The sequence below is a fragment of the Dysidea avara genome, chromosome 12, assembly GCF_963678975.1.
Source record: "Dysidea avara chromosome 12, odDysAvar1.4, whole genome shotgun sequence".
In the NCBI taxonomy this organism is placed as follows: Eukaryota; Metazoa; Porifera; class Demospongiae; order Dictyoceratida; family Dysideidae; genus Dysidea; species Dysidea avara.
Genome location: NC_089283.1, coordinates 4,832,379 through 4,853,841, shown reverse-complemented (window position 1 = coordinate 4,853,841; position 21,463 = coordinate 4,832,379). Strand labels below are relative to the sequence as shown.

Sequence of the window (21,463 nt, the reverse complement as noted above, 5' to 3'; positions counted from 1 at the left end):
ATCAAATTCATTTTTTTAAATCACCCGTGATCACGTGATCACATCATACCCAATGCCACAATGAAAACTAACAGGTTTCAATTCATCTGGTCACGGGTATGCTTAGTAGAAAAACAGCGGGCAAGTTTTCGGTTAGAGCTAGACAGAAAGAGCGAATTATTGAAGAGGAGATATGGAGGACCCGGCTGGTCATGAAGAAGAGTTACCAAAAATTGACGTAGAGTTCAGAAAATTCGACGAAGAGGACTATATCAGTGAGTCGCTATTTTGTAGCTAACGTATTGGCTAGCTCGTGGCTTTACCCTGCTATTGTATGACTTGGCCGTTTGGTTTGTAAGGACACCCTGTACTAATGTAATTAGTAAAGCTAAAGTTTTTATGCTTTACCACCAATGGCTTATTTTAGCTCCTGTGGCATAGCAAGTCATTCTAGGTGGTCAGCTAACTATGAATTAAGTGTGTCCATGTGAAATAAGTTGAAAGTAAATATAAATTCCTATTCTTTACACCTTGCACTCCCTCATAGCTGTTTATGTTTTTTTTTCCCTTATCTGCATCACCATAGATGTGTGCTGTAAGCCTTTTATATATGACTACACATATTCAATGGGTGTTACGTTTAAGGGGTGGTACTATACAGAGCCACAATTGTCAAAACGCAAACATTTCAACCACCATTAGACTTGCCATCAACACCATCTGTGAGGCTTAACTACCTGTTGACTGGTTCTCTCATTGTTGTAATGTTATTCATATCTAGCTTATATGTGGTGTCTTCATCATAAGGTTCATTTAATCCATGTCCTTACTGGGCTCTTGTCTAGCACAAAGGTGTTCTGAGAATCTATGATAATGCTTTTGCCTTTTAACACAAGTGTTGGGGGAGAATACACTTGTAATGGATGACATCTAGTGTATTCCTTTGTGGGATATTGACATATAGTACAGTATAGGATGTGATCACATCTCTATCTTATTGCAGTGGAATGGCATGTACAACTATATAATCAGGATATCCCATGTAACAGATGACTGTATATATATGTTATAATTTATGATAAAACTCTCCGTAGAAGAGAAGTAGAGATTGATTTCCTTGTGATAATGTTCCTGTGTGGTTAACTCATTTTGTGATATACGTAATGTATTTTGTTAACCTGGACACTTGAGGACACCTCCAAGCACTTTAGTTAAGGTTCCTGACAATCAGGACACTGTTGGTTGATTCCAAGGTGTTCTTGTTCACACTATATAATCATATTACTGGTAAACATAGCTAATGTTGTTTATTTATTTTGTGCAAGGTTCTTCAGAATTAGACTGAAATTAAAAGTTTATTACATAGTTAATGAATAACGAATAATTTAGGATTGTTCATGAAGACTTAGTGTCCAAGAATTCCCTCTCAGGTTATCGTAACCTCTTGAACTTCACTCACATGTCCATATATTTAGCTATCAGAGTACAGTTAGTTTAGCAGCTTGTATTGAACCTCAAACTGCTGACCACAGTGACATGAGGTATGTGTTGTGGGTAGTCATATGATTGAACATATGACCAGCATCATGAGCTACATGTGTTGTCAGGGGGACTGTTTGATTGGTGTGTTTATGTGTGATGTTAGTAGGTGCATTTGTGTGTAACGTGTGTGTAAACATAGTACATACAGGTACCTCTTCTGTGTACCACCGCGAAACCTTGCATAGTTTGCTCCAATATAAACAAAGCAATGGAGCATTAGTTTTAATTGTGTTGTTAGTAACTCAATGAAGCAAGTATTAAACCTATACACTATCTTATTTATCTGTCCATGAAGAGTTCTTGTTCCTGTAACATTAAGTGTTGCAAGTATATGTTGTGGACGTAAACAGTTTTGTCATCATTTTATCATTTGAAGTACTTTCATCTAAAACTATATACCTTGGAAGATTTGTTAATTGATTTTGAACCAATTCACTCTGTGAAGCCCAACGTTCACACATAATTTTAAGCGCCTGTAAATGTAGTTTATATTTCAGTATAGTACAAATCAATTTCTTTTCTCTTCCTACTGTCTAGTACTATAATTCCAAAACTACTAACTTCAATAGGCTGAAACTTTGGTAACCCAATCCTTGGTCGCTAGTACTATAAATATTATGTGAGGCAAAAAAATTTCTGTACATAAAACATTTTGCATATGTCTAGTTATTTTTTGTTTGTCGGGTAAATGTCACTTTGTAATTCTATCATCAACATATTAGGAATCTTTTCATGTATTGTGTTAACTATTATTTCACAAGTCTAGGTAGTGTGAAAAGCACAATGTAATGTGTTGTTTACAACACTGTTTAATAGTGTTTATTATGAAATTAAAGTTCTATTTCTGTTTTTACAGATCATAGAAATGTGTATGTCGGCGTCCACATGCCCTATGGTAAAAAGCATCACCATAGACACCATCACCATGGACACCATCGCCATAGACACCATAAAAAGAGACATCTCCACAGTAGCCCAGATACCACACCCACCTCTAATGATGTAACAGATCATCATCCTCAGCGGCAGCAGTCGCTATGCCAACCACCAGAATTGTTAGCACCTGGCACACCTATCAACCCTTGTGATCGTGTAAAATTTATCCTGGGTGAAGATGATGCTGGAGTAGGCGGGTCCCTCAGCAACAACAATAGTAGCAATGCAGTCACCTGCACCAGTCGTCAGTTGTTTACAGAAATGGATGAACTATGCTCTTACCCTGATCATCGCATGGAATGGAAGGAAACAGCAAGGTAGTGTGTGCTGTGTGCTGTGATCAAATCTGTGAAAACCTAATGCATTTTTGCTGGGTGTTTTCCCTATTCCTCCTTCTAATGAAATCATTGAAGCACCAACAGACAGTCCGTCTTTTTACAACAAGCACTCTTGCCTCAAACTTATTTCTTTGTGTAAAAGCACCTAACAAATCGGCAAACACAATTGATGTCAATGCTCAAGTTTATGATCTCCTTTTATGGAGAACCTGACGTTCAAGTTATTCAGTGGGAGTTCATGAATTCTTGATGTTATACTGAAATCTTATATCTCTCATTTGTATACTTACATACCTACTTAACACAGATCACTGCATACATAAGACTATAGGCTATGTGGTTTTTGTGCTGTAGAGTACACTTGCTAAATTTAACTTTGTTTTGTAAAGCTTGCTGTTAGAAACTTTTATTGCTTTCACGCCAGCAGTATTAAAGTCTTGTTGTCAATCAGCACAAGAGGGTAGACGTACCTGGTTAACTATTTTTGTTATGTATCAACAGGCGAGCTGGTTTGCAATAAAGAAGGAAAGTTTGCAGCTCCACAGTTTGCATTGTTGATCCTAGTGAGTCACAAAACCTTCTTGACTACCTTATGATAGTAGCTGTGTCATGCAGCTCCCAGGCTTGTATTTCATGACTTCATTGATAGTCCAACTAATGAAGTCTCCTGGCTTCTTCTATTCAAAGTGTATATTGTGAATATGAATACATTGTAGTATATAGTGTGGTGATAGCCTGTTGTATCAACACTGTTGTGTAGATGTGTTGGTTGAGTCATTTCTGAGAAGTCAAGTATGAGTGTAGAGTGTTTACCTGATAATGCCTGCTAGTGTGTTCGTATGTAATGTAATGCTGTGTGGCTGGGACTTGTAACTCCTATTCTGGCTTAGAAAATGTATGCAAAGCAAAACAGGCAAAGCCTGAATGGTCAAGTCGCATGACATTGTTGCTGCCCAGACTACCTAGTAGGATTTCTTGTCTGTGCACACACACACACACACACACACACACACATACACACACACACACACACACACACACACACACACACACACACACACACATACACCTCTTATTGGACTGTCAACTGACAATAGTAGGGTCCTGAATCTGAAGAACTGGACTTAAGCAGTATTGCTGGTGCCAAGTCCGGTCAAACATCTGCTAGAACTCTGTCTGTTTTGGTGGAGGAGGTTGACCAGCACAGAAGTTACTATGTCGAGTTAAGTCCCCAGATCATCTGAAAGTCCTCCCACAGCCGCAGGCAAAAGAGGCAGCAACCATAGGTCGACCTCATCCTTTGAATATTCCTCAAAACTACACTGCAACTTGTGTTGGTAAAATGGCCTAGTATCACCTGCTTGGGCAAACAATCATCTCACCATATGACCCAACCAGTGCATACAACACTGCACCAGTAACTATACAGTACCAACCCCATCAGACACACACACGTACACACTCACTCACTCACACACACCACATGCAGTATATACTGTAACACTATTATGAGCTCAATATGAAGTTAGTAGAATACACATAACTGCTTAAATAGAGGCCAACTGCAGTAAAGCCTTACAATGAAACTGGTGGAAGGAAATGACCTGGAACACTTTTCAATGGTTGACTGTGTATCTTATACAAATCTCATTCAATTATTGTCTAATGTAGCCAGTTGTCCAGTGAAGCCAACTGGTTAATAGTTCCATCATTTTGGCTACCTGCATGATTTCATCGTTCTTTGTGAGCTAGCTGTTAAGCTCATACAAGTACAAGTCACCCAAATGAAAGTATTTAAACATTACACTTCCTATAGTGGAATTTGTCTTGTGACATGAAACTTTAAGAAGTGTACATCTGCATACTGTATATATACGCAGCTTTCTTTGTGAAATCTCTCTGTTAAAGTTGCCTGAGTGCTAAGCAAATAAAACAGAAACGGAATCAGTCTTATAGTATGTATGCATTGAACTGGATCCTCTAAAACATTTAATAACCCATGGATACATTTGCACACGATCTTGAAATTTGCCTCATTTGTAGTACTGCTTGACCCACTAAAAAATATTTCAAAATCTTATCATTGAAATGCTTGACGCAATATTTACAGCCAATCAAAATTTCTACCATACGTTTCCTATAGGGAAGCCATAAAATACAATATCCTTTCCGAACTTGTAATGAAACACATGTACATGTCTGTTGTTGACACTTTTACTGTCACCACTAATCATCTGGTTGGCTGAAATGTTAATTCTTTTGAGAGAAAAAAATCCACTTTTCACTTTTAGGATTTTCAGGATCCAGCTTTTTCAGGATCCAGCTCAACTTGTACATACTATAAGGTCATACACTAATTATCCTGTTTGTTAGTATGTCTAGCTGTCGTAGTACTAAAACCAGGCTTGAATAAATGTACATCTTTATAAAAGGCTGGGGAGTACTGTGATAATGTACAGTCTTGTATTTGTACAAGAATGAAACAAATTGCTTATCAAAGGTACTGTAGCAGCAGCTGCTACAAGGTATAGCAGTTGATGGATCATTAAAAATTAATGCCCATTCTTTTTGCAAGATCTAGTGAGTGATTATTATCATCTGACTGTACTACAGGTGGATCAAGTTCGAAGAGGACTTAGAGGAAGATGCTGATCGATGGAGTAAACCTCATGTTGCCACACTGTCCCTGCGTAGCCTGTTTGAGCTGCGTAGTTGTGTGCTGCGAGGATCAGTACAATTGGACCTTGATGCTGAGAACTTATCCCAAGTCTGTGGTGAGTAGGGTAATCCCCTAGGGAATTAGAGGCCTATATTTAACTTGTCATAGCCTTGAGTGTGGAAAAGGCATATAGACTGTTTTGGTTAGATACAGAGTATGGTTGTGGACAAAAATGCTAATGCTTCATAAGGTTTGTGTAAGGTTCACTACCACGTGACTTGCATTTTGATGACCAGTACACTTTGAAAATTACAAATCTGGTCACTGTACAGTATGTATTACACAGGCGAATAGTAACAGCTACCGCATACATGATACATATGTATGTACAGTATGTATAATGGCTGAATAAATTCAAATGTCAAAGAAACAGCCTAACTTGTTCATGAGCTGCATTTAATGGATGGTGATTGTAGCTTATTTGATTACACAAATTAGTGGTGATGTTCCTCACAATTACTTGATTGTTTAGTGGGAACTAGATGTGTAGTGATTTAGTTAAGTTGGCAAACGTTCAATTAGTGTATGTCATGATACCTGCCTGTCACAGTGAATGGAATTTACAACTTGAATGGAGTGGGCTTTTTTGTAGTCATTGTGTATCCACTCCCTTGGCATTGTAAACAGTTATTATTAGTTACGCAATTGCTTACTTGTACTGCATCATTGTGTAATAACTTACGTAGTTCACCTGTCTAGATCAGCGATCAACCAATCTTTTAATGTTCCATCTGTGTACAAAGAGACCTGCCTAGATCTAGCTACGTACTTGGTCACCTTTCTGTAAACCAGAAGAATCCCCACTGTGTCATATGGTAAATTTCCTGCATCATATAAAGTTGGTGAAAATATTCCTGGCCATTAACCAAGTGGCAGCAAACATATATATTAGACAAGTATACTGACTTATCAATTTGTTCTGGTTTTTGTATGCAGCCCTCAAGTTAAAATTGTACAAAAATGTTGTTGGCAGAAGTTAAGATTCTAATTATAGTTAATCAATTGATCATACATTGTTCTAAAATGGTGTGACTTGACATTGAGTGATTTCTCTACAATGTCTCTTTGCCAAATTTCAGAAAGTTCAAAGAGAATGGACTAAATTTTGTAATTTTTATGATGTAACAGTGAATCACTAAAATACTAGAATTTCCTGAGACGATATCCTAAATTGCTCAATGCTGACGAAGGACCAACAAGTGAGTTTGAGCACTTCATAATATGGAGAAACATTTTGTAGCATAAAATAAACTATAGGCCATACTGCAAGGTACACCTGAAAAGACCTCTCTAATTCACTAACCCGTGATATTAAGTCATATAAAAGTTGCAGGTGGGCTATGTGGCTGTGAAACTGATGTATCAAATATAATTAGCGTGCAATGCAAATAGAACAATTCTATAATTTCTAAGATATTATTAAACTCGTTTAGATGCTAAATGGTTTCATTGCCCACGTATCCCAGGTGGCCATAGCTTAATGTGGGTGATGTTAAAAAAGCAGCTCCTTTAATGGTACCATTTTGTACAATTCTTGCTGTGAATGGTGTAACAGTTAGCAACTCCTTGTAGCACTAATTGTGCACTGTGTAATGGTGTGGTCAACTTTCCCACTTGATATACTTGTTTATCACATGTGTGTTTGCATTGTGTGTTGGTGTACTGCCAATGTGTACTATTTCTATGGGGGCTTATTTGATTGTATCATTGCCCACTCAAAACTCACCCATATGTTTGTAGTGTCACTAATTTAGCAGAGCCCACCCATCCAATCTGTTACTTGTTAGGTTATTGTATTATAAAACATGTTGATTTGTTTGGAAGAAAATTGGCTGCTCTTAGAAACTGTTTGTTAAGCTTCCATAGCAATCATTTTATACACTGTGGAGTTAAGGCATATTGTATATTTGTCAGGTATTTATATATTTTTTATTCTATAGATTTAGTCCTTGACAACTTGGTTGCTAACAATCATTTGGAGGAAGAGTATCGCTCACTGGTCCGAGAAGCGTTGCTACAGCGACACTGTCACCATAACAACAGTGGTATACTACGTCGTAACAACTCTTCTGTACAATATGGTGATGAGAGTAAAGGCCCTAGCCCCTCCATGAGCCGACAAACTAGTTTCAACTCTGAAGCAAGAAGAAATTCCAGTTTTGCTCCACTGTTACCAATCAAGAATTTATTGTCTAGCTTGCAGTCACAGCAGCAAAGCATGGCTGAGGAGCTGGAAGAGGGCGTGGCTCCAAGTACTAGCAGACCCAACAAAGTATGGCATCAATAAAACACGGAACCGCTTTAGCAATGCCTCAAAATTAAGCACAGCTTCCACTTATTAAATTAGAAAGTTTAATTTATTCACAAAATTTTGTTGGAAGTAGTTCCGTTTGTATACAATAGTGTGTATTTGTTGTGCATGGTTGCCATGGTAACGTGTTGATAGGTTGACCAGCATTTAATGAAAAAATTGCCTAGCAATGCTGAAGCCTCAAATGTGTTGGTTGGAGAAGTTGAAACACTGCCACACACTGTGATTGCGTTTGTACGTCTCGCGTCAAGTGTGTTGCTAGGTGATCTGACAGAGGTGCCCATACCTACAAGATTCATCTTTGTACTACTTGGTCCCCTTGGCAATCGAGCTCGTTACCATGAAGTGGGCAGGTCCATATCAACACTAATGTCCGACCCTGTAAGTGTCAGGAGTGCCTCAATTATCCAGCAATCATATTATATTGTTCCGTCAGGTATTCCATGATGTAGCCTACAAGGCCAAGTCTAGGGAGGACTTGTTGGCTGGAATTGATGAGTTTCTTGATAAGGTGAGGGTGTGCTTTAGTTAGAATAATGATCACGTTTTGATTGGGGTGGATTCCAGAATGGCAAAAGTTTCGAATCTGTTGGTATTTGTGATAGAAACTGCAATGAAAAAGCTTACATTAAAGCACCTCAAAATGATAAAAGTTTCATTGGAACACACAAGGTTTTAATTAGATCTCTATGAGCAGTTTTAGTTTGATGAAATTTGTGAAAATTTCATCATTGTTGAGTTATGCTGTTCGAATGCATGCAGTGGAGTATGCGTGTTCTATTAGAGTATATTTAGTGTGTTGCTTAAAGTGGTGGTTGACATTACATTGTGTGCAGCAGTCAGTAAACAATGAACAATACAGTAGCATAAAAATTGTATCAATTGAGAGCACCTGAAATTCTATGTATGCTGTTTGCTTTCTGTGCAATACAGTACATTACTGTATGTTATTATGTTAAAAGCCAGGAAGGACATTAAATACTAATTAAAATTTTTTCATGAAGCTGATGGTAGAGTGGTAGTATGCATACAGTAAGAACAGCTGGCATGTTCTAAATGTTATTACAGCTGGAAATTGTGTGTTAAGTGTTGTGTGATGTTTGATTTATAAATGTTGTGATCTTCAGGTGACTGTGCTTCCTCCTGGAGAATGGGACCCACAAATTAGGATTGAGCCCCCTGAAAATCTACCCTCTCCCACAGCCCGGGTTTCCATGGCGACCGCTGGTGTTCGGGAAAGTCCTAAGGTGGCCAGGAAGAGCACAATCACTAAACAAAATGAAGAGCTTGTAAATTTTCAGTGCGAAAGAAGGTACACAAAACTTGTGGCCTAGTTACTATGTGTTAACAACATATTCTTGTAGACCCTTCTCTGGACTGATTCATGATGGTCGTCGTTGGAGATCACGTTTCCTTAGTGACATACGTGATGCCATCCACTGGCACAGCTTGGCAGCCATTTTATTGATGTTCTTAGTTACCTTGACACTGGCAGTTAGTCTGGGGAAAGAATTAGAAGATTTAACAAATAATACAATGGTTAGTGATATTATGTGATGTTTGTGATGTCATTGACTACACCGACCACTATATTAGGGTGTTCCAGAGAGTCTACTCATGGCATCTCTCGGCAACATGTTGTCACCTCTATTTAGTGGACAGCCTTTGGTTGTTATGGTAACTAGCAGATCCACGGTGGTATTGGACGCAGTATTGTATGATTTCACTTCTTCAAATTCTATTCCATTTTTTCCATTCCGATTCTGGGTTGGAATTTGGACTATGCTACTATTACTGTTGCTAGTAGCAACCAATGCTAGTGGGGTGTTGCTGGCTCTCACAAAATTTACACTAGAAATATTCTCTGTAGTTCTATCAATCAGTTTCATTGGCTACATAGCCATCAAGATGTGGGACATTTACGATGACTACCCACACTCTCATTATTTCTTCTATCCCATAGCTGAGAGATCATGTGACTGCAACTTCAGCACAAATTCTAGTTGGCAGCTAGTAAATATACCTCTGTCTAACTGTACTGGAGAAGATTATATGTTGATTGGGGATGGATGCCCAACCAACCAGAAGCCAGATGTGTTCTTTTTATCAATCATTTTATTAGCAGGCACTTTTCTGGTTGCTATGTATTTAAGAAAATTTGCAAGAACCCCGTATTTTACATCATTGGTAAGTGGCTGTGTTCTAAGTATTTAGTACATATTTCCTTGTATGTAGGTCAGAGACATTGTCTGCAGATTTGCTGTTCCTATCTCATTGTTTATTTGGGTTGTCGTGGATATCATCGCACATGAGGACACTCCATTGCTACCTATAAAATCAGACCACAAACCGGCTAATGATCGTAATTTGATTGTCAATCCTGTTGGTAGCCATGACGACAAGTTACCTGTATGGGCGATCATTGCTGCCCTCATCCCTGCTGTCATAGCAACACTGCTCATCAGTAGTCAACACTTGGTCTCCATCCATTGTGTAAACAAAAAGATGAAGGTAGTGTACGAGTGTTGTAGTGTGTATTGTTTGAATAGTAGATTATATAGTTAGCGTAAGTTTGTTATATGACTATTTTCTGTCCCAAATATCATTATATTGACATCTTGACTTTGATGTCTGTTTTATAATATGATTTTTGATGACAAGAGTTGACATATGTTATTGATTAAAATTGTTCAAGTTTAAAGCTTTTGCTGTGTGCGAGACATCATTTTAACTTATCTGTAATGATGTAGTTTTTTTTTCCATTGTAGAAGGGTCGTGGTTACCATTTGGACTTGATAGTGGCTGCCTTTATGGCCGGGGTGTCTGCTATACTGGGGTTTCCATGGATACTAGCAGCTTTAGTCCCTACACTAGCGCACATCGACATCTTATCAGTGATGTTGCCAGGGAAAAAGATGATAAGTATTAAGTGAGTTAGTGTTGTACTTTGAGTTGACTTATTCACCCCACCCTTACCCACTAGGGAACAGCGTGTCACTGGGCTAGCCGTAGGAATGCTATTGGCTATATCTGTTGCCGTGGAGCCAGTCCTCAGCCATCTTCCACTTCCTGTTCTATATGGAGTGCTCCTGTTGGTGGGCGTGTACTCCCTTTCCAATGTACAGGTAATTACAGTCTTGCAAATTATGTAGTTCTTTTTGTCATTTTGTATTTTAAAAGGCCATCAGTATAGTAGCCTTTTGTAAACTATCTACTGGCGCTGTTGACGTACTGTAGTTCAACGCAGCTAGAGTCAAACCAGTTTTACGTGTAACATGCACTGCCATCTATAAAACAACTGTTGTCCAGAAGACACTGTCATAAAACGTTATGCACAATGAAAAGGTTATGTTAGATAGCATATGATTGCAGATTTAGTTTTATCCCTTATGGTTACTGTTATGGTACCACCTGGCTTGGGAGACTTATTTGCTTGTTACAAGTGGTCGGTATAGTGCTGAGTATACTGCTGAGTATACTATTAAAGTAGATGATGAAAATTTTTGAGAGAGGTGTAAAATTTTTGAGGACAACTGATTAAATAATAAAACTTTGAATTTATTCTTGCATTATTGTATGTAAGTCTACATGTAGATGGATAATATTCCATAAACAATTCACCAAAACTTCAAACAGTACATATTTAATAGTGTGATTATGTAATTCAAAGTACGTACAAGCATGAAAACAGTATACAGATTGTAATTCTCCATGTTTTCAGCTTGTTTCTACTGTATGCTATGCAAGGGGTTCCCAAGAATTTGCTTTTAAAGTCTAAACATGTTATAATCCTAGTGATCTCTACATTGGTTCTCATTTTTGTTATTTAAAAACTATTGGATAGTTTCTGTAAAGTCATTACTTTGCATAATACTGGCACAAGTGACTGTTTCTGTTTGGGTATGGAAAACCACAGTCATGAGAAGTGTAGATACTGTACTATGTGAATGGAGATTGGAAAGCTATACACTGTTGTGTTAGGATGCTGAATAAAGGTTTGTGGGAGAGAAGAGGGTGGGGCTCTGGTACAGATCTGCACCTGGTGGATTGATATCATTTACATTGGTATCATATTACCGACCTTATTTGTGAGTAAAAAAAGGGAGAGTGTCTAACTACAGGCAAAATCACTGCATAACTTTGAGTTACTTGAGGCTTTACCTGATTTAGCACCTATGTCAACAATTATGTATCAACAGTTCTCTATCATTAAAAGTGTTGATTTGTTCAAAGATCATTGTCTATTCAGTGTTATCAAGAGTATTATGCAGTGATTTATACAGGCTGCATTGACAATTTCCCTCACTATTGAACTCTTGCTAGCTTGGCAGGTTCATAGTGTCTTGTCGAAAGATCAAAGTACTCTAATACTCTTTGAATCACCATATTAGTAGGTCATGACTCATGAGCTAAATTTACAGCCTACAAATGCAGAAAATGTGTTGACCTAGCTAAAGGTGCCTCAAAGCTTTGGGACTTCAATGGCCATGAATACCATCAAAACCATGAGTGTTGATTGTATTGAGGTGTGCCTGATGAACTGTATGGGCTGCACAGTGTGGTGGATTTTGTCTATTGTCATGATTACAGACAGAAGTCATAAACAGTTTGTAACAATCTAGTATGGTTTTCTTCAATACCATTTGTGCACTTAGTTATTCTATATAAACTGAATCAAGTTATCATAAAGTTTGTGGGATATAGTTTGCTATAAAGTTATTATGTGATTCAAATACAAATGATGGGAAACGTTTGAATGTTTTCCAATTAGTTCGAATAGAATTATACCAGCAGTTGCTGGACAAGGCATAAAATTGCATCAAAAAATAATAGGAATGTGAGATATAGTGTTTTGCACTTGTAACATATAATAGTGTTGAGTGTAAAAATTCAACCCATAGAAGAACAAGGAGGAGTGAATGTTTTGCTAATGTCATTGCACAAGCAATACACACGAGGAATGTGCTGATATTCTGATCACACATGTTGCAGTGTCATAGTACATGTTAAGGGCATGACAGTGCAAATATGTATTTTTTATGTGATCAAAGGTCGAATGTATTTCTGTGTACATACTATGTAAATTGTATGCATACTAAATAGTCTTATTCCCTGGATGTAGATATGTGCTATTGTTACTCAATAGCACTATTACTACACTAATATAATTCTGACATTTGCAGTAATGATCGAATCATGCAACATAGCGTTGTAGTAGCATGATATAAACTCAGCTTCTTGCGGTTATGATCAAATCATTAAAGCCTATGCTCACGCCCCACACAAGAGTTACATGCCACACTCTATGCCATGCAATTTGAACAAAGATGCAAATGTGAGTAGTACACGATGGACAGTCATCCAACATAAAACATAACATGTGATTACTATGAATGTATTTGATGGATGAGTGATCACGTTGACTTGTTTTCTTGTCTAGTTTGTACAGAGACTGGCATTACTCTTCATCACAGACAAACACAAGCCAGACCGTTGTTATGTCCGCAGTATTCCCAACCGACGCATCCACTTGTTCACATTGCTGCAGCTACTCCTGCTAGTACTGTTGTGTGTAGTGGTGTTCTCTCCGGCTATACTAGGACTACCTGTATTGGTAAGTGTAATAGGACCATATACACTAGAACCTGTTAATGTGGGACACTTGAGGTCACCTACGTAATCCAGACATTTAGTAAAGGTCCCAAAGTATTTCTTAGTACATAAACTGACCTGGAAAATCAGGACACCTCGATAATCAGGACCATATTGTACAGGCTCCACTGTGCATGATTTTAACATAATTTTGTGAGTTTGACCTGGCAGCTGGTATAAAAAAGCTAACACAGACACAAAGTGTATTTGATCATTGTTGTATATAACATGTGACTTATGGGTGACCTCTTCTGTTAAAGATTGCTGATTGAATTTATAGTTGATCAGCACAAACTAGATGTTTCCAAAAGGGGGAATTTTGGTGATGACCTCACAATGAGACTTTTATGTCATAAGTATAATGAAAAATGACCTAGTTGTAAACAGGATATTGATGTGGTTTGTTTACAATAATTTTGATATTTAATTTTTTGTTTCAGATTGTTGTGTTAGCACTAATTCGTTGGGCATTTCTTGGTTCACTGTTCTCAGCTAAGCAACTTGAGATCTTGGATGATCCGCTGATCAAGCTACGGTGTCCACGACAACAGCTGCAGCAACAGCCATCCATCACAGCAAACAGCCCCAGACAGTTAGAGTCACAAGATAATGTGGTAAGGCTTTTGGAATAGAAGGGGAAGTACAATGGTTTTTCAATGAAATGATAATTGACATAGTAAAAATTATTGTTTAAAAAAAAAACATCCTATTGTTACATGTCTATTCTAGGGCTCAAACAAATAGTGGTTTTTACTATTCGAATATTCTTTATTCACAACTATCGAATATTTGAATATTCTTTTTCAGTATTGGTATATGGACGAGATATCAATAATCCTGTTGTACAAGATGTCTCTTTAATACAATTCAGAATCAACATGATTTGATCATTTATGTCATAGATATGCTTATGTAGGATCAAGAATTCCAAGTGTTTACACACTGATGTTATGTATTTCCTTTGAAACAAAAATTCGAATACCAGAAATGGTATTCGAATATTCTCCGAATATATAATAGAATATTTGTTTGAGCCCTAGTCTATTCCATTCATTCTTGCAGGATGGAGTTGAAGTCTCCATTAACATTTCAGTAGAGATGGAAAAATGTGATTTATGGAGACACATGTCTTATGCAGAAAGGTCTCCACCTCCTCCAAGGAGATTGTCAACACTTAAGCTACCACCGACACAACATCAATGTACTGAAGTCTAGAAGTAGAATTGTGTATTTATACTTATTTATTAAGCTATTGTAAATAGTATACTTTTCACGTTATACTCCATTCATTATGCACACTGCATAATATTTTAAAATAAAAATTTTATAGTTAGACATTACACACATTTACGATGCTGCTGTATTATCATACTGTGTCACTGGTTTGCAAAATCAAAAGTGGCTCTTGAGCTCCTCTACCAGGAATAAGAGCAGGAGGTCCAGACATATACATGGAGCTGGTTGGTACGTGTATGCTGGACATGCCACTCTTAGTGATGCACTGATCATGTAGCTGTGTAAAAAAAAGATGATAGTAACATGCAAAATCAAGAGACTCTAACCTTATGCAATTGTAGGGTATCCAACATACTGTTGTCCATCGATGTTGATTGTTGCTGATTGGTGGGCTTAGGATGAACACTCCAAATGGACCATTGCATGGAGTCGTGATCAGTCATGGTGGGTTGATGAATATAGCTGTAGCTACTGGGGTGGATAGACAAGTAATTGAGTGATTCTTCTTCATTTATGTTTATGGAAGCTTCCAGGGATGTTTTCAGGTTGGAGATATAAGCAGCAGCATCTTCTGAGGGTTGCCATGTGGGGTGCCTCACTTGAAACTGTACCAAGGATAGTTCGGTTTTCCCTAATTCAGTTTGTTGATATTGTGTTGTGTTAGCACTGGTAGATAGCCAGTCAGGGGAGCCATGACGTTTAGGATTCATTTCAGCAAATGAGCACACATCTCCCACACCGGATACGTCAATTGTGAAGTCATGAAGGAAACTAACAATATCACCAGCCATCGGACGAAGCTTAAAGTACAGTACAAGTGGGGTAACAATTGGGCTCAATAATTCATCAATTAGAGTGACAACTTTGAACTGGAATAGTTGCGAGAAATGACTACGTACTTTCTCAGAATGAGGTTGTTCCTTCCATTCATTAGGCATATACTGAATATGTGTTAGTATCTGTAGCATCATGTCTTGGGGGCACAGAGGACGATTTTCATCAGGGAGACAAGCAGAACACACCAACAAAACAATACCAAGCAGGGACATCCACACAAGCACATTATCAGCAGTAAGCAACTGTTCCTGTAACACTGTTAGTACAGCCAACACAGCTAACAGTGAGCCAGCTACAAAAGCTATGTTCCTTGCTAATACTACAACAATGGGTGACACAAAGATGTCCATATATTTCGAGGCAGGAAGGTAGGCTTGGTTTAGACGCATTTCAAGTTCATGATCAAGTTCATTAAAGTGGCGTAGATAGTAATGGCCGTAGGTAGTCCAACGACGAACACCAAGTGCTCCTGGCTGTCTTTTAATCAACTCAGCGAAGTGGAAAATAAAATGGAAGACATTATAGAGGAATATAACTGGAAACAAAATAAAATTGACCAATGCATATATGGAAATGATTCCTTGAATACTTTTTGTTAATTCTTCACGTTTGTTTCGTTGCTTGTATTTTTCATTAAGGTGATAGGAGTTATCAAAAGGAGCATATGGACCCCAAAATAGAATCATTTCAAAGTTGTAACGTAATCCTGTTGAAAAGAATACTTTCTCTCCCAATAATGGAAGGTTTAATATGCAAGGCAATTTTGACTTGTTAATCATGGCCACCAGAAAATTGGTACGACGTAGGATACGATAATGAACATCGAGCTCCGTCAAATCTTGTTTACGAATGTTCATCTTATACTTCTTCTGTGCTATGTTCAACCTGACCAAAATATCTTTCCATGTGTAATTCCTTAACTCAGAGGGGGGTACTCCAAGACATTCAATGTAAAATGATCTGATTTCCCAAAATTTATAAGCTCGCCAAACAGTCCGAGAGAGTTGGTGCATCCAAAACACAATAGCAACCAGCAGAATAATTATAACCAAACCAGAAATATTCCAGAATTGAGAGGTATCAATTAAATCCTCTATTGAATTGATGTCAGCATTGTCATCAAACAACAAGTCATATTTTAAACAAACAACCAGGAAAACACCGAATGACACAACAAACATGAACTGACTATAGAAACAGAAAAAGTTTGTCATCACATTTTCACTATTAAAAAATAACTTACAGTAATTCAAGCACATCACTTAGCACAATGGCAAGAAAGCCGTTTTGTTGGTGATACTGATACACCTACACAAACAATGTACACAGTGAATCACGTACACGACCACATCATAGATGTTATATTCTCCTTACGGGGAATATACTACCTATGACCAGATATACTCACCCGAGTGAAAAAACCATCCAGGTCCTCAAGATGGTTCCATTTGTTTTCTATGCATAAACATACGTCTACAAGTTCAGCGAAATAAAGGGCTACACCCACCTGTGATTGTATCACGAATACTGTGTGTTACTAAGGGGGGAGAGTCGTCCTCTTCGCTCGAGTCTGTGCGCAGTTGATGATAAGGCAACTTACTCATATTGTAGCTACAACTATGTGAATAGGAAGATTACTTAATCGCGGTGGTTTTATTTTCGCACATTCACCCCCTTATATCACAACAGCACATAGACAGTATCTGTGAGATCACGCCATATCTTGGGTCACGTGATTCCAATGAAGTCGTTGGCAAAAATAGCATTTTATGGCGGAATCGCTACGTTCTCAAGTTGCTATTTCATGCATTTCAAAATTCAAAGTATGGAAACTTTTCATTCGTTGTGTTAACGTCATGTACTGTTTTACAGCTAAGCTGTGCTCTGGACTTTATTACACCTACGCAATTCAATCATTAATGAATCACCAGTCATCACGTGATGTACTAGGCAACCCAGTTCAAGCCCACAAAATAAACCTGTTCTACACCTATAATGTCATCACCCCAGAAACAGCCAAGGTTAGATCACAAATATACAATCACTAGACTCAGGTATTTTCACCAAATATTTGTGCAACTGGTGTTGTAACTGTTGCTAAAAATATTTTTTTTTTGCAGATTTGCAAACACTCCTAAAATGTATTAGACTATATGGAGGATTAAACATTTCAAGGATAAAATTTTCACTGATAATCCCCAAAACCACGAAATCAATGAAAAATTTCTCCTCAAAATATTTAGGCTATATGGTATGCTAGTCTCATGTAGTTAGATCACTTCCCTGCACATAAAGAAACACACACACACACACACACACACACATCAAGTCGTCCACAACTGACGTTGCGATAATGAAGCCTTTAGTAGGCTTTTGGAATGTGCAATTTTGCAGAACTTTTGATGCCTTGTCCGATCTCCAGCTGTTCTAAAGATTCTTCCACAAAGACAAGTAAATGTTCCATCCCGAAGGCTGGTTGTTGGCAGCACACAAGTTCTCTCCAATAGGGCACAGCTGAGATATCCCTTCTTGACAACGCTTATACCATGTGTCCCTGTCCAAACAGAGTTCCTGCCAGCTATCACTTAAATTAAGATTTTGTAGGTCAATAGAAACAAGATCCCTCCAACACTTTTTGGGTCCATGAGCAGGTCTCTTTTTCTTCATCTCACCATACAAAACAATCTGAGGTAGCCTATTCTCATCCATACGCCCAACATGGTCCAACCAGCATAAATGCCTCTCCATGATTATCTTAGATATTTGCTCAATGCCAAACTTGTCACACAAAGCGGCTGAACACAAAGCGGCTGAAGTAAGGTGTTGTTGTCACTGTTCATATCTGGAGACCCCTAAAATGGTTCTGATACAATGATTATGAAAAACAGTCAGACGCCTCACATGGGGAGCCTTAAGAGTCCACGTTTCAGCCCCATACAATAGCACAGCTAACACTGTTGTCTGATACACTGCTCTCTTAGTTCCCAATGACAAGTTTGAGTTTGCAAAAATTGAAAGTCTTAAGCAACCAAAAACACGGGAAGCCTTAGCCAGTCTACACTTAATATCCTCAAAAAAGTCACCATCATTAGACACCACTGAACCAAGGTAGGTAAACTTGTTCACCATTTCAATCTCCCCACCATTGGCTTGTAATGGAGCAGTATCAGCAACACTCAAATCATCACCAGAAGCCATCCCTTTGGTCTTAGGAACACTAACAGTCAGATCCCATCTCTCTGTCCTCCTTACAAACCCTGTAGTGACACTCTCTAACTTATCACGGCTGGAAGCATACAGTGCCAGGTCATCAGCAAACTGAGATCACACACACACACATACACTCACAAAAGAAAGGTATGATCATGCCAGACTTTTCACATTTTCCAGCTGCATCAATAGCAGGACAGTTAACTGTCACCAGTTAATTTAGCTGACTCGGTGGCTTGTATTTAGAATGTATGGTTACTACAACACTACATACACATGGTTTGTACTTCATGATAAGACAAGTGGTAGTCATACAATGGAAATTATGCCAAGAGAGATGTTATGCAAATTGCACACAATCCTAAGATGAACAGGCAGTACCAAGTAGACAGGTTTACCAGGCCGTCATTCAGTGGACTGGAGTACTGGACTGGCAAGTTTTTACACATTGTATTTACTGAGTCTTGCTAGTTAAGGTCCCTTAGGGAAGCTACCGCACACTGAATATGTGAGTGGAATATGTGAAACCGTCTCAGTCAAATCAGAATTTTGCTACTGTTTGTTATACCACTATACATCACTTACTCCTTACCCTGGTGTATAGTAATGCTTAAGGTAATCAGCAATGACACTCCTTCGAGATAGCTCGAGTAGCATGCTAATCTTGCATGGTGCCTGACTTCTATTTCAGCATGGGGGATGCCAGCCTGTATTTTTTCTTTTGTCGGTTGGTCAGGTTCAACTATAGTTATAAATTAGCCTAAAGAATGGCATACAAAGGACCATGCGCATTTTATCTGCAATTAATATTCTTAGCAGGATGTAAGACTATCTCACTTCTTCTCGAGCTAGCTCTAAGGCCTGAAGAATATCATCAACTAGTAAAGTCGATTGCTAGCTAATTATTGCAGTCTCGTTAATTCCCTGCAGCATTACACACCAGAGTAAGGAGTACATGCTGTCAGTATCAGAATAATTGCAGAACAAACAGTACACAGTGCCATGATTATTAAGACAGTTTTTTGCATATTCCAGTGCATGTATTCAGTGTTTAGTAGGTTTCCTAATAGCCCTAAACTAGTGAGACTCAGTAAATCTAATCACAGAATGTGTAAAAAACCAAAAAATATGTCAGTGTCCAGTGGTCCAGTCCACTGAATAGTCACAGCCAGGTTTCACCTGCATATTTTATATTCAATGTAGCAATAGATACAACCAGTTGCCCATATACGTTAGGAAGGATCATCCATTATTTCCAAGTTTTTTTTTTGCAGGCGTATGCTAGGGGGAGGGGGTAGTTCATCTGTATGCCACTTGAAAATGTTGATCTTTAATAGTAGCACCAACTTGCCCTCCCACTCTTGGTAGCACCATATATAATGAAATAATTCATAATAATAGTGTTGTTAAAGATAAGAAACTGAGTTGCAGCTGGAGTCTGGGAACTTGTTACATTGCCAAGTAAGGTTCCAAATCAATATTTTGTCAGTACCTACATTGTGACTCAAATCAGAGGATGAAGCAGGGAAATCTAGTGAGGAAAGAAAACAAAAATTGTAGTGTCAACATTACACTTTTGGAGGGAGGGGATAGGCTACTTAAAAAGAGCACTCTCTGTACACTTGCGAAAAGTTGTGGACGATCCCTTCCTAGGGGTTGGATAACCAACTGCATTTTGGGGAGCTTTGTATTAACAGATCGGCGTATGTGCCTTTTACTGGGCATTCCAGTATACTTCCTGGCGCAAAGCAACAAACACTACTGATTGATTGCAAAGAAGCAATAAACCTGGCTGTGCAACCATGACAAAAATGTGTGCCAGAATGTGTTACTTTAATATTTTTAAAATTTATTTCACTTCCAGCACTGGCTGTCAAGTGCTGGACAGCTAGATAACACCAGCAACTGTGGATTGGAGGTGTCAGCATGAATCTTTTAAACACCAGATCTCCTTCCTACCTTTCCTTTTTAGCCTTTACTCTAAGGGGTCCACAATGGACAAAAAATCACTGGTTACCAGGAACTGAAGGGAATTTCAGTTCCATTTGAAAATTGTGTGCTCTTTGCATGATGACATCAACAAGTTTAAACAATGTGATTGCATCACCACACAAAATGCCTGTTTTCAAACAGATGAAATCCCTGGTACTGGAATTTTTGTAGTTTTACTTACATAACTAAATATAATGTTCTTCATGATGTTAGTAAAAACTCCCTCCAATGTTTGCTGCACAGAGCCATGGTCAGACATCTGCCATTTTCTGAACACATTTTGAAATTTTTTGTACAATACTATTGAGTACGTCCGACCATTACCTAACACATTTGTCAGATCATTTCCAAAACATAATTTCAGGTTCTACGTACATCAAAAGGCACCTAAACACATGTATATACAGTGTGCATGTGGTCAACCCTGCCTAAGTTAAACCACTGTATTTTTCACACAGATTTGCATTCCAGTGAGTGGTTCCAAGGGACGTGGATACTTGTGGTGTGAGGCCAGTGTTGCTAATGGAACATGGCAACTTGATCGACTAGAATTAGAAGTGTCAAGACCAAGAACAAAACTAACTCTAGTACCCAATAATGACACTGATAATAAAAGATGATCATCTGTATGCATATTAGTGTATATATAAGTCAGACTAAACTTCATCTTCAAAATCTTTAGGGTTCTTTCGGTTTAGAGCAACATGTTTT

The 21,463-nt window shown here is 38.2% G+C and overlaps 2 protein-coding genes across 2 annotated transcripts; one reads left to right on the top strand and one right to left on the bottom strand.

Moving 5' to 3' along the window:
• Positions 1-60: 60 nt before the first annotated feature.
• LOC136241480 (electrogenic sodium bicarbonate cotransporter 1-like) lies at positions 61-14,807 on the top strand. The gene is made up of 15 exons (XM_066032697.1): positions 61-254; positions 2,378-2,774; positions 5,409-5,569; positions 7,455-7,786; positions 7,961-8,206; positions 8,262-8,336; positions 8,953-9,137; positions 9,190-9,364; positions 9,422-10,012; positions 10,061-10,336; positions 10,594-10,754; positions 10,809-10,950; positions 13,266-13,439; positions 13,918-14,091; positions 14,540-14,807. The coding sequence occupies exons 1-15, from the start codon at positions 173-175 to the stop codon at positions 14,690-14,692; spliced, it is 3,324 nt and encodes a 1,107-aa protein (XP_065888769.1). The 5' UTR covers positions 61-172; the 3' UTR covers positions 14,693-14,807.
• LOC136241481 (autophagy-related protein 9A-like) lies at positions 14,759-17,289 on the bottom strand. Its single transcript, XM_066032698.1, has 5 exons — positions 17,058-17,289; positions 16,959-17,005; positions 16,794-16,858; positions 15,040-16,738; positions 14,759-14,990 (listed from the first exon to the last, which is right to left on the bottom strand). Exons 1-5 carry the CDS (start codon positions 17,152-17,154, stop codon positions 14,844-14,846), a joined length of 2,055 nt encoding a protein of 684 aa, XP_065888770.1. The 5' UTR covers positions 17,155-17,289; the 3' UTR covers positions 14,759-14,843.
• Between the last annotated feature and the right edge of the window lie 4,174 nt (positions 17,290-21,463).

Bases quoted from the DNA above. Each gene is read 5' to 3' on its own strand.
- LOC136241480 (XM_066032697.1), top strand. From the start codon at position 173: ATGGAGGACCCGGCTGGTCATGAAGAAGAGTTACCAAAAATTGACGTA. The intron at 5,570-7,454 runs GTGAGTAGGGTA...TTTATTCTATAG, and splicing joins GAACTTATCCCAAGTCTGTG to ATTTAGTCCTTGACAACTTG. The intron at 14,092-14,539 runs GTAAGGCTTTTG...TCATTCTTGCAG, and splicing joins TAGAGTCACAAGATAATGTG to GATGGAGTTGAAGTCTCCAT.
- LOC136241481 (XM_066032698.1), bottom strand. From the start codon at position 17,154: ATGAGTAAGTTGCCTTATCATCAACTGCGCACAGACTCGAGCGAAGAG. The intron at 16,859-16,958 runs GTGAGTATATCT...TTGTTTGTGTAG, and splicing joins TGGATGGTTTTTTCACTCGG to GTGTATCAGTATCACCAACA. The intron at 16,739-16,793 runs GTAAGTTATTTT...CTGTTTCTATAG, and splicing joins AGTGATGTGCTTGAATTACT to TCAGTTCATGTTTGTTGTGT.